The sequence below is a fragment of the Cebus imitator genome, unplaced genomic scaffold, assembly GCF_001604975.1.
Source record: "Cebus imitator isolate Cc_AM_T3 unplaced genomic scaffold, Cebus_imitator-1.0 Scaffold334, whole genome shotgun sequence".
Lineage (NCBI taxonomy): Eukaryota > Metazoa > Chordata > Mammalia > Primates > Cebidae > Cebus > Cebus imitator.
Genome location: NW_016107649.1, coordinates 1,545,717 through 1,557,188, shown reverse-complemented (window position 1 = coordinate 1,557,188; position 11,472 = coordinate 1,545,717). Strand labels below are relative to the sequence as shown.

The window sequence follows — 11,472 nt, the reverse complement described above, 5'->3', positions numbered from 1 at the left end:
GAAAGAGTGAGAAAGGAATGTTCCATCTGACTCTAAAGAGATGTTTCTTCCACTCTCCCACATTCATATCCTCATGAATGAATGGTGGACTCAAAAGGACAGATCTACTGAAGCATTGCCCACTCACCTTTGCTTGCAGCCCAGTGAAGTGGGGTCCGGTCATTCCAGTCTACATCTTTGTAGTTTGGGTCACAGAGACCTTTCTTCAAAATCCTCTTCACTAAGCTGTGGTCTCCAGCAGCCACAGCTTGGTGAAGCTTTGTCATGTCTGACATTTTGGTCAATTCCATGACAGAAAACAACTGTGGAAGAGACATGCCACTTAGGAAATTCTATGTAACCCTTTATTCTAGAGAGTAATCCCATAGACCTCTGTATCATTTACTTCCTTTCCTGATGCATGTATTTGCCTCTAAGTTTGCCTCATATGTGTGGAATGAGTGTGTACTTAAACCTTAGCTCCTGTGGTTAGTGTGTGCCTGTCTCCTGCCCTAAAACTCCTATTGGTGGCTTCCACTGCATACAGGATTATGTCTAAACTCACGGGCTGACACACTGCTATCTGGCCTCAAACCGCCCTCCAATGCTATTTCCTACTTCTACTTCAGAGTTCTAGTAGTGTTCCCTTACGTTACCTGTATAATCCTGTGCCTTTTCTTTCTCATCTATAAAATGGATATAATCTGCCAGGGTTGTTGTAAGGATAAATGTCAATTCCTATAAAAATTTATATTGGACAGAGAGCAGGTGCTCCATGGAAATTAATGGTATTAGTACTGTTACACCAGTTGAGATGGACATGCAAACACACAAATAAATACCTAAAAGTTGTTATTAATGTTATGCTCAAAAACGATAGTGTAGGAAACAGCTGACACCTTAGCATGAAGCAAGGCAGTGACACCAAACTGGACCTGTAATCATGCCATTCACCACACACTCAGAGTAAATTTTAAAAAGCCAGTTACATAGGAACATCTTAAATGAAAAAGATAGAAATATTTTTATTAAATCTTAATCTTTGATTACTTAATAAATGTGTTTTTAGAATATTGTACAATGAAATGTGTGAACATTTAGAAAATATTTATTACCATATAGACCAATATTTTCCATGAAAAAGGTAGGATGTTATGAAATCATGCATCAATAAAGAGGTCCATTTGATAGACTAATGGATTTTAATAAAACAGTATAGAAAGTGCATTGGTATCATTTCAGATTCCACATTGCAACTAACCTTTAAGACATTACCACTTATACAATTTTGTTGTAGTATCAAATATCCACAACTATCTGAAAATATTCCTCCTTTTTCAACATTATATATATAATATATACATGTGTATATTATATGTATGCACGTATATTATAATATACATGAGTACATATATACATATATATGTATATATAATATACATGTATATATATTATATATTATTATATATGTACATGTGTGTATACACACATATTAGATATAATTATATATGTATATATGTGTGAGTATACATATCATATACATATGTGTGTTTGTGTGTGTATCTCTCTATATATAACCAGATTGTCTTTATTTACTTTAACCCAAACAACAAACTGAATGCAGAAGCAGATACAAGAATCCAGCTGTCTTCTATTAAGTCAGATATTAAAGAGATTGGGCAGGGGACATGTGACTAGTCACATTTCTTTTGTTTTGGAAAATATATTTATTTTAATAAAATGTCATTTATATTATGTGTAATAAGTTTATTACAGCCTTTTAAAAGAACTAATCAATATTTAAAAGTTTTCTCAGTTTTAATTTCCAATAGAGTAAATTGATAGCTATAACCCATATAAACAAAAGTGCTCTGAGGCTCACAATAATTTTTAAGAGTATAAAGAAACTATGACAGCATAAAGGTTAAGAGCTGCTGATGTAAACAAATAAGGGGCTGAGATAGAAAACGAGAGTGGAGAGAGTGCCACTTGAGATGGGACCATTGGGACTGTCTCTTATCTCAAGATTTAAGTTGGGATCAAGAGGAGAAGCTGGAGTCAACTTCACAAACTGTGACGAACAGCAGCCCCTGGGAACTTGTTAGAAATGCAAATTATTGGGCTCAGCCTCAGCCTTACTGAATCTGAAACTCTTGATGGGGGCCCAGCCATCTTTGATGTAGTAAGCCCGCCAGGTGAATGCCTTGAAATGTGAGAACAGCCCTAGGAGAGAAAGAAAAGTAAAGGTAATTAAAACGCAATGCTCTAAATGCCCAGGGGACGGAGAGAAAGAGCCATTCACAAAGACTAGGAAGTAAAAGGAGCTTTCTCTAAAAGTAGTCTAAGCTGGGTCCTGAAGGGATGAGTCAGAGACGAATTGGCTACTGGTGGAGGTGGAGGATTCCCCATCTGAAGAACAGCTTCTGTGGCTGGAGTCACACACTGCAAAGGGCAAGTAGTTCCTAATGTGTAAACCAAGAATCAACAAACTTTTTCTGTAAAGAGCAAAATAGTAAATGTTTTTATGCCAAGAGAAAAAAAAAGAGGAAAAAAAAGGAAAAAAAAATTATGCCAAGAGAAAAAAAAAAAAGAGGAAAAAAAAGGAGAAAAAAATTATGCCAAGAGTCTATTGTATAAAAACTCCTGCCCCACCCTGCCCCACTTGCCTGGGGTGGATCTTTCCACCCTCTTTGTACCCAGGAGCCCTCAGTTGGAGATATTCTTAAGGATATGAGGATAGGCCTGAGGAGGAAGTGCCTGGTGGATGAGATGGTCAGTTTCACTCCACCCTAGTGATGCTCAGATGCCAGTGAGCTCTCTCTCTTCCTGAAGAAGTCATCTCCAGTTAGCAGGCAGGAGACAAGGCAGCTCATGGAACCACTCACTCCCATACTAAGATTCCACTGTTCAGTACCAGCAGTTGCCCCCAGCAGAGTCCCCATTGTGTAGGTGGTGACCAGCAGGGCCCCGGGGAGTGGCCAGGCACAGCTGCGGACTGCTGAGAGGGCAGCAGGGGCAGAGGGCGTTGTCTGGGCTTGCTCTGAGAGTCTCACTGTGCTAGCCCATGGAGGTTCAACACCTTAAGTAGTGAACCACGGGCCTACAAAAACAGAGTGAGCCAGATTTGGCCTGTAGACCCCAGTATGACAATGTCTGATGTATCCAAATCATTGGAGATCTTGTTAAAATGCAGATTCTGATTTAGTAGGCCTGGAACCTGAGATTCTGCATTTGTAACAAGTTCTCACAGCACTACTACCTCACTTACCACACTCTAAGTAGCAATGTCTCTGTGACTGAAAAGTAGGGTATAGGCTGGCAGGAAGCAAGACTGGAGAGCTGACAAGGGAGTAAAGATGTGGCAGCTGTTCCCAACATTGGGGCTACCTGAGAATCAGCAGTGGATTTTTAAAAATACAGACACCTAGGCCTCAGTCCAAAAGGAAACAGAATCTTTGGGTGGGCAGGACAAGGATTGGGCATGTTTTGTGAAACAAGTGCGCTCTGTACATGCTATGTTAAGTAAGAGAGAGGATGGCACAGACTGCATTTTACTTTTAAAACTCATTTTAATAGAAATCCCTTACACTGGAGTGTTCGATCACTGATAAAATAGTAAACAAAAATGCTAGAGTGTTTTTAATCTGAAGGTGCCGCTAAAACAAAACCATTTTAAAATCAGTATCTAGAAGTCATTCGCTTCCTAGAAGGCTTTAAGCAGGTTTATACTTCAACTAACCCCGTTTGTCCCACGTTTGAGTTCATGCCAAGATTCCATAACTTCCCAGGGGTGAGTTGCAATTCAAGTGGAAGCATCGTGCAACAAAATTTATTTCCAGAGAAATGGAAAACCTGATTCTAAAAAATCATATAGAAATGCAAGGGACTCAGAAGAACCAAAACAACCTTTTTTTTTGAGACAGGCTGGAGTGCAATGGCACAATCCCGGCTCACTGCAACTTCCGTTTTCTGGTTTCAAGCAATTCTCCTGCCTCTGCCTCCTGAGTAGCTGGGACTGCAGGCGTGCACCACCATGCCCAGCTAATTTTTTTGTATTTTTTAGTAGATACGGGGTTTCACCATTTTGGTCAGGGTGGTTTTGATCTCTTGACCTCATGATCTGCCCGCCTCGGCCTCTCAAAGTGCTGGGATTACAGGCCTGAGCCACCGCGCCCCGACCTCAAAACAATCTTGAAAGAGAACAGTTAGAGGACTCACACTTCCTGATTCCAATAAGCATGTCAGGACAATTCAGTGACAAAGTAATAGTCTTTTCAGCAAATGATGCCGAGACAACTGGATATCTACACGTAAAAGAATGAAGCTGTGAATCTCCTTCACAGATATTTATTCCTGTGTTTTCCTCTAAGAGTTTTATAGTCTTAAGTCTTACATTATTTTGAGTTGATTTTTATGCATGACATATTTGTCACAAAACAATTGAATATAAATGTAGGGAATTTTTTCTGCACTATCAACTTTACTCCATTGCTCTAAATATCTATCTTCATGCTAGTACTACACAGTCCTGATTACTGTAGCTTTGTAGTAAGTTTTGAAATAGGAAAGTCTGAGTATTCCGATGGGCTATATACCCAAGAGAAGAAAAACACATATCCATATAAACATTTGTACATGAATGTTTGTAGAAGCATTATTTATAATAGGCAAAAGTGGAAACATCCCAAAGGTTAGATGATGAATAGATGAATAGATACACAAAATGTGGAATATCCATATAATGGATTATTATTTGACAATAAAAAGAAATGAAGTACTGATACATGCTTTATGGATGAACCTGAATCAACATGCTAAGTAAAAGAAGCCAGTAACAAAAGACCACATATTGTATACTTCCATGTATGTGGAATGCCCAGAATAAGCAAATCTAGACAGCTAGAATATACATTACAAACAGCTTAGGGCTGGGATGGAGGCTGGGGGGTGGTGGGGCGGAGTGACTGCTGATAAGTTCAGGATTTCTTTTTGGGGTGGTGAAATGTTCTAAAACTAGATTAGATACTTTCACAACTCCAAAATGCCAAAACCCACTGACTTGTATACTTTAAATGAATCCAATTTTATGGTATGTGAATTGTATCTTAATAAAACGGCTTTTAAAAAACAAATAACTATTAATTAGAGGCTTTCTACAAAGCAAAAACAACATTTGTTTGCAGAAAATGTATAAATTCACTAGCCTAGCCTTGACTACTGAAATGTATCAGTTGGCTCTTTTAGCAACCAATCCTTGTGAATCTGATTAAATGCACTTGATTTCCTATCTTTCTGGTAGAGACACATCTACCAGAAAGATAGGAAATCAAGTGCAAAGTAGTCAATAAATATCAGTTCTAATACATGTGAGTGATCTTTAATATATAGTAAATAAGAGAGGGTAATATAAAAACACTTACTTTATGGTGTGAAATTCGAGGAGCTCTGTGCTGGCAGGCAGTCTTCACCATCCAGAGTGTTGTGTCCATGCCATGGAAACTGACTCCTCCTTCCTCATGAAAGCCAGCCAGTCAATTTCAGCTTCCCTAGTTGTCTGGTGAGGCGGGACTCCCTGTCTGCTTCACACTCTAACACTTCAGCAGTTTCAGCCATCTTTTTTAGTCCAAATGTGTTGGTCCTTAACAGGTTCTTCCAAATAGTATTTAATAAAAAAAAAATCAAATAAAAAATGTTGTGAACGATTGCCCACATAACACTGTGACAGAGGTAGGCTGCTTAGTGACCACTTATCTATAGGAGATGTGAGAACTGTTGGGGAGGGCCGGGCGCGGTGGCTTACGCCTATAATCTTAGTACTTTGGGAGGCCAAGGTGGGCAGATCACGAGGTCAGGAGTTTGAGACTAGCCTGGCCAACATGATAAAACCCCATCTCTACTAAATATACCAAAAATTAGCTGGGCATGGTGGTGGACACCTGTAATCCCAGCTACTTGGGAGGCTGAGGCAGAAGAATCAGTTGAGTCTGGGAGGCTGAGGTCAGTGAGCCGAGATCGTGCCATTGCACTCCAGCCTGGACAACAGGGCAAGACTCTCTCTCAAAAAAAAAAAAAAAAAAAAAATAGACTTGTCGGGGAGTGAGGACGGTGTGGGCGCCTCACATTCAGAACCAGCTGTCAGGTCTTGAGCAAGTTCCTTAACTTTACAGAGCTTTTTTTTTTTTTTTTCTCTCTCACCAATAACATGAAATGTTAACATCTTTTTTTGTGTAGCGCTATTAAAGATTATTAGAAAACACTTGGCACAGGGTAGATGCTTTTGCCAAAAAAAATAAAAATAAAAAATTCTAGGCGCTTTTTTTTGCCTCTTCTTTTTACCCCTTGCTCTAAGCAAAAATCTACCATATTTATGATGATGTTGATCTAAAAGATCTTCCTTCTTCCTCTCTTTCTACCTTTCCATCTCTCCTTCCTTTTCCTTTTCCCTCCCTCCCCTCCTCTCTCTCACTCTATCTCTTACTCACTTTCCCACCTCCTTCATTCTCCATCCATTTCTCTCCCTGCCTTCTTCCTACATATATTTAGTAAATGCCTTATATCTGTCAGACACCAGTGTACTGGGCCCTGTGAAGATCAAGATACCCATTGTTCCTGTCTCCTTTGAGCTTATGGTCTAGATAAAAATAAACAAAAAACCAAATAAATGTACACAAGTAGACTCACAACCTGTATATGTACCATGAACAAACAACATACAATAGCAGAGAACACCGGGAAAGGAGTATGGGCAACCTTATGGGGTGATATTTGAGGGTTTGAGGGGGGACCTGGCACAGGAGAAGTCAGACATCTGAAGAGCTAGGGAAGCTGATCTGGGCAGAGGAAGGGGAGGAGCTTGGCTTAGGTGAAGAATGAAGAAGAGGAGGACACAGATGGTTTATGGAATGTGGGGCAAGTAAAAGGTGAGATCATTCCTGGTCTTCTAGGACATAGTAAGGAGTTTGGATTTTATTGCAAGTACAAAGAGTAGACATTGGAAGACTTAAGGAAGAAGAGTGTGCAACTTTCATTGTCTTAAAAGATTACTTTGACTATTATGTGGTGCATGGAGCAAAGGGAGACAAGCCTGAAGACAAGCAGGAAGACGGCTGAGGAGGCTTCTGCGGAAGTCCAGAGAAGAAAGGATGGTGACTTGGTGAACTGTGGCCACAGAGATGAGAGAAGTCACTGAAATTAAAAGTTTTTTAGGAGGGAACATTGACAGGAGTTGTCAATGGATTAGACATGAGTACTGGGGGGAAAGAGGGAATCAAGGATGGTGCTTGGGTTTCTGGCTTGATGAACCTGATGGAAGGTGGTGACATTGGTGGTAGCCAGTGACTGGGACAGGACCAGGTTTGGGCAAGGAAAGGACACTACAAACGAAGGGTTCTGTTTCTATGTGTTGAGTTTGGGATACTTATGAGACACCCAAATAGCAAGTAAGAATCCAGAGTTTTGTGACTTTGGGCTAAAGATACATATTCTGGAGTTATCAGAATATAGGTGACATTTAAATATATGAATATATAAGATAATATAAGGATAACAAGTGCAGAGAGGAGACCCAAGCTCTAAGGCCCTAAGATTTGGCAGCAAAGAAAGAATTACAAAGGGGATAAAGAAGCACAACTCGGAGGTAGGAAGAAAACCAGGAGAATTGAATCTCACAAAAGCCAGGAAAGAAGAGTATGCTTAGAAGGAGTAGCTGTCAACCACGTAAAGGGTAGTAGAGTTTAATGAGTGTCTATCACAAGCCAGAAAGATACATATGAGACCCCTCCCCCACCCTCAAAGAGCTCATTCTTATCACCCTTTCTAAGATTTATAACAGTTCCAGTTCAGCTTGATTTCATTGAACAAAAGCCTGATGAGTAACTAGCACGTGTTGATGCAAGGGTACAGAAATAGAGGCCCTGCCCTCAAAGAGCTTGTAATAAGGGACAGATGAAAAAAGTTTCAAGTATCTGGGGCATCAACTTCTGTTACACCCTCTCACAGCTTTCCTTCTCCTAATAACAGGTGTCTGACATCTAATTTCTTAACAAGCTGTGAGCTGGCCAGAGAGTGAGGCAACAAAATGGAGAGGCCCCAAGGATTTCCCACGAGTCAAGAGTGAGCTACTCCACTGTATTAAAATGAGGAAGAGGAAGGGGAAGAGGAAGAGGGAGAAGAAGGAGGAGGAGGAGGAGAGGAATAGGAAGAAGGAGGAGGAGAGGAAGAAGGAGAGGAAGGAGAAAGAGGAGAAGGAAAGGGAGAGGGTGCGGGAGAAGGAGAAATAGAAGAGGGAAAGAGAGAGGGAGAAGGAGAAGGAGGAGGAGGAGGAAGAACAAAAAAGGTGCATATTGTAGTATGCTTTGAATAAAAGAATAAAATTTTGACATAATACACTGGTCTATATGAAAATAAGGCCAGAATAAATCTTGATCTTATGAAAATATTAACTCTTTGTTAATTACTAGTAGGGTCTGCTAATGTGATACTCAGTTTGTATGATACATGTTTCTCAGTGCTCTCACTGTGCCCTTGTGACTTAATGAAGATCAAAAGTCTATAGTCAAGGGTCTCTTGCCTATCCTGCAATAGGTCACAGAGGCCACCTGGGACAATATCTATGGGCCAGCCATTGATCTTTGTTTTGGTCACGTTGGCTCAAGCACTGGGACTAAAGTTTCTGGATAAGATGACTTTCATGAGACCTTTTCTCCATAGAATCAAAGTCATTTTTAGGTCAGGAAATAACTGTAGAAATAATGAATCCAAAACTCATATCAATTGAGAGTCACGGATATTAAATTATTTGCTTAAAGTAATACTGCTACTGTGTTTTAATTCATCGCTTACCACCTCCCCTACCCAAGCTAAGCTCAACATACAGAATAAATGCACAGCAACTACATGTTCGGGTTTCAGGGTTTAGTTGAGTTGGTGTGGTCTGGGAAGCCCTGCCACCCTCTTGCACATTAATCCACAGTTGCTGACTCGTGCTCAGGACAGTCAGACATGATTCTCTTCTACCCTCCTCCAATTCTAAAGAAGACGATAATAATAACAAACCAATATAGGCTTTGTTCTAAATGCTTTAAAGCACATTAACAAGTTTATTTGTGTGGGGCAGGTATACCTACTATGCCTACTTCACAGAAGCAAAGACGAAGGCATGAAGCAATCAAGTAACTTCCTTAAGTTTACAAAGTTAGCTGTGGGACAGTTCTGGTGATTTGGTTGCAATATCCATGTTCTTGCTACACATTGCCTCCTGAGATGGATCAAACTTACATGCGAAAGTTATTGAAGTTAAGACTTCTCTCTCTGGGAAATAACCCAGTTTCAACTTCAAACCAATATGTATGAAAGAGGTAATACAGTAAAGGGACACAATGGTGACTTGGACAATGGGAGTGGCAGGAAGAAAATGGAATATTAGTTGGATGCCTTTGTACATCAGACATTGTTCTAAGTATTTTATGGATCTTATCTCATCAATCCTAATATCAAGCCTGAAATACAGATAATTTGCAGGAAAAGAAACAGGCTCAGCTGTTCTGTCTATGGAGTAGCCAGCCATTCTTTTCTTTCTTTATTTCTCTCTTGAAAAAAAAAAAAGAAAGAAACTGAGGCTCAGATGGCTTAAGTATACTCAATACAGGTCTCTCTACTTCTTTCTTGTTGAATGTTATAGAATGACAGCTGATGCGACTTGGTGCATGATGGCATTACTACCAAAGCTCAGACCTCAGGCAAGTTCTAGAATTCCCTACACGTGGGACTAGGAGGGTGAGAGTTGTGTTCCATCTGGGTTTCTGGATTATTCATTCCCTTCTGTCTATATCCATTTTGCTGGAGCTTTCACAGGGCCTCCTAGTCAAGGAGTAGGACCTGAGTTGACACCTTGGACCACCCCTGGGAAGAGACTGGAGAAACAGCATGTGCTAGATCTAGGATTCCAGCACCGCTGCTAATTAGCCCAAGCTGGAGGTGTGTGTCAATCTATCATGAAGCTTATAAAATCTTGTTCTGGGGAATTAGGATTTCCAAGTGGGCCATGTTTCCTCAAAGGTGTTGTTTTACTAGCAGAGACCAGCTTCAAAGACACAGCTATGCCTCTCCTCTCAGTCTCTTCTGGGTGCTACACAACCTGAAGGTGGGCCTACATAGCTCCCTCATTCTGTAGACCCTGACTCTTGTGTGGGGTCTACAGGAGGGCTCTGTCTTGGTATCTCATATCCCTCCCACCTAGCAGCCCTTATCCAGACATGTCATTCTTTCAGATAGGACCTATTGCCCCTGAATCAAGTGAAGGAGTCTTTTTGGGGGATAAATTCACAACAAATATTTCCTGAGCACCTGATCACACGTGTGAAAAAGATCACAGCTCTCTTTAAGGAGTTATTAGTCTATCTGAGGAGGTAAGATAGTGCGCAACAAAACTTAATGGAGACTATGTTAAATGCTGTAAGAGGGGCACTAAAGTACTTGAAGACTGGTATATAGGAATAAAGGGGTATGCTGGACATCCTCCATTTGTCTCATCAGATCCATTCTTCGTTGCTCCCATCTGGCATCTGTGGGCTCCAGAGCCACTGGCTTCCAGTTGGGCCTGGGCAACTTCCAACATGAGATTGGAGGGTGGATGGAGAATGCATGTGGAATATTTAGTCCCTTGGCCTTCTTCCTGATTGAGTGCCAAAGGTTTGCTGCGAGGGTCACAGCTCCTATCTGGTGGCCTTCTCTATAGAGCTGCCCTTGCCAGGCCACAAACACTGCTTCCTTCTCTTGCTCCCGCAGGCCCATGTGTGATCAGGGCTCTTCAGTGTTGTTTGCCCAGAGGCCCTGAACTATGCCTTGTTGGGTTTCCTAAATTCTGCTTTCACCTTTGTCCACATCCACTTTGTTAAACATTCCCCAGATAATCCAGTTTGAGCACGTTACATGCTTCCTGCCAGGACCTGGACCAGTAAAGTAGGAATTCAACAAGCTAGGGGATGCCATGACATGAAGTGCAGAATGGCTGAACATAAAGGCAGCTGAATGTGGGAGAACGAAGTGAAAGGGAGCTTGAGGCCAGATCCTGGGAGGACACAAATGCCATGTCAGCATGTCTAGATTTTATCTGTCCCTGTGTTCAGTGGAAAACACTGGCAGTTTCTGAATGGAGAAGTAGACTGAATTAAAGTTAATCCCTCACTTTTGGAGAGGTAATTTTGCCATAAGAATGTAAAGTGTATTCTGGGGTAAAGAATACCCATGGAGGAGGAAGAACAAGTTGGAAGACAAAAAAATGCATATACTCTGACTCAGAAAATCCATTTCTAGGTATTTCTCACAAACAAAAAATTAAAAACATGCACAAAGATTTAGCTGCAATGACAGTCACTGAAGTACCATTTCAAAAATTAAAAATTATAAACAACCCACATTTTCACTAACAAAAAATAAATATGATTTAGCCTTTCAAACTGATTCTGTAGATGTGGATTTGTTGGCTTGATAAAA

The 11,472-nt window shown here is 40.7% G+C and overlaps 1 protein-coding gene across 1 annotated transcript in view; it reads right to left on the bottom strand.

Annotated features, from left to right (window-relative positions):
* ANKRD66 (ankyrin repeat domain 66) overlaps positions 1 to 5,498 on the bottom strand; it is a 13,097-nt gene extending 7,599 nt beyond the window's left edge. Inside the window, exons 1-2 of the mRNA XM_017505149.2 lie at positions 5,400 to 5,498; positions 128 to 302 (exon numbers count right to left, since the gene is read on the bottom strand). Of these exons, the coding sequence (XP_017360638.1) occupies positions 128 to 302; positions 5,400 to 5,468 (244 nt within the window). The 5' untranslated portion in view covers positions 5,469 to 5,498. The remainder of the gene's footprint in view (positions 1 to 127; positions 303 to 5,399) is intronic.
* Positions 5,499 to 11,472: the final 5,974 nt, after the last annotated feature.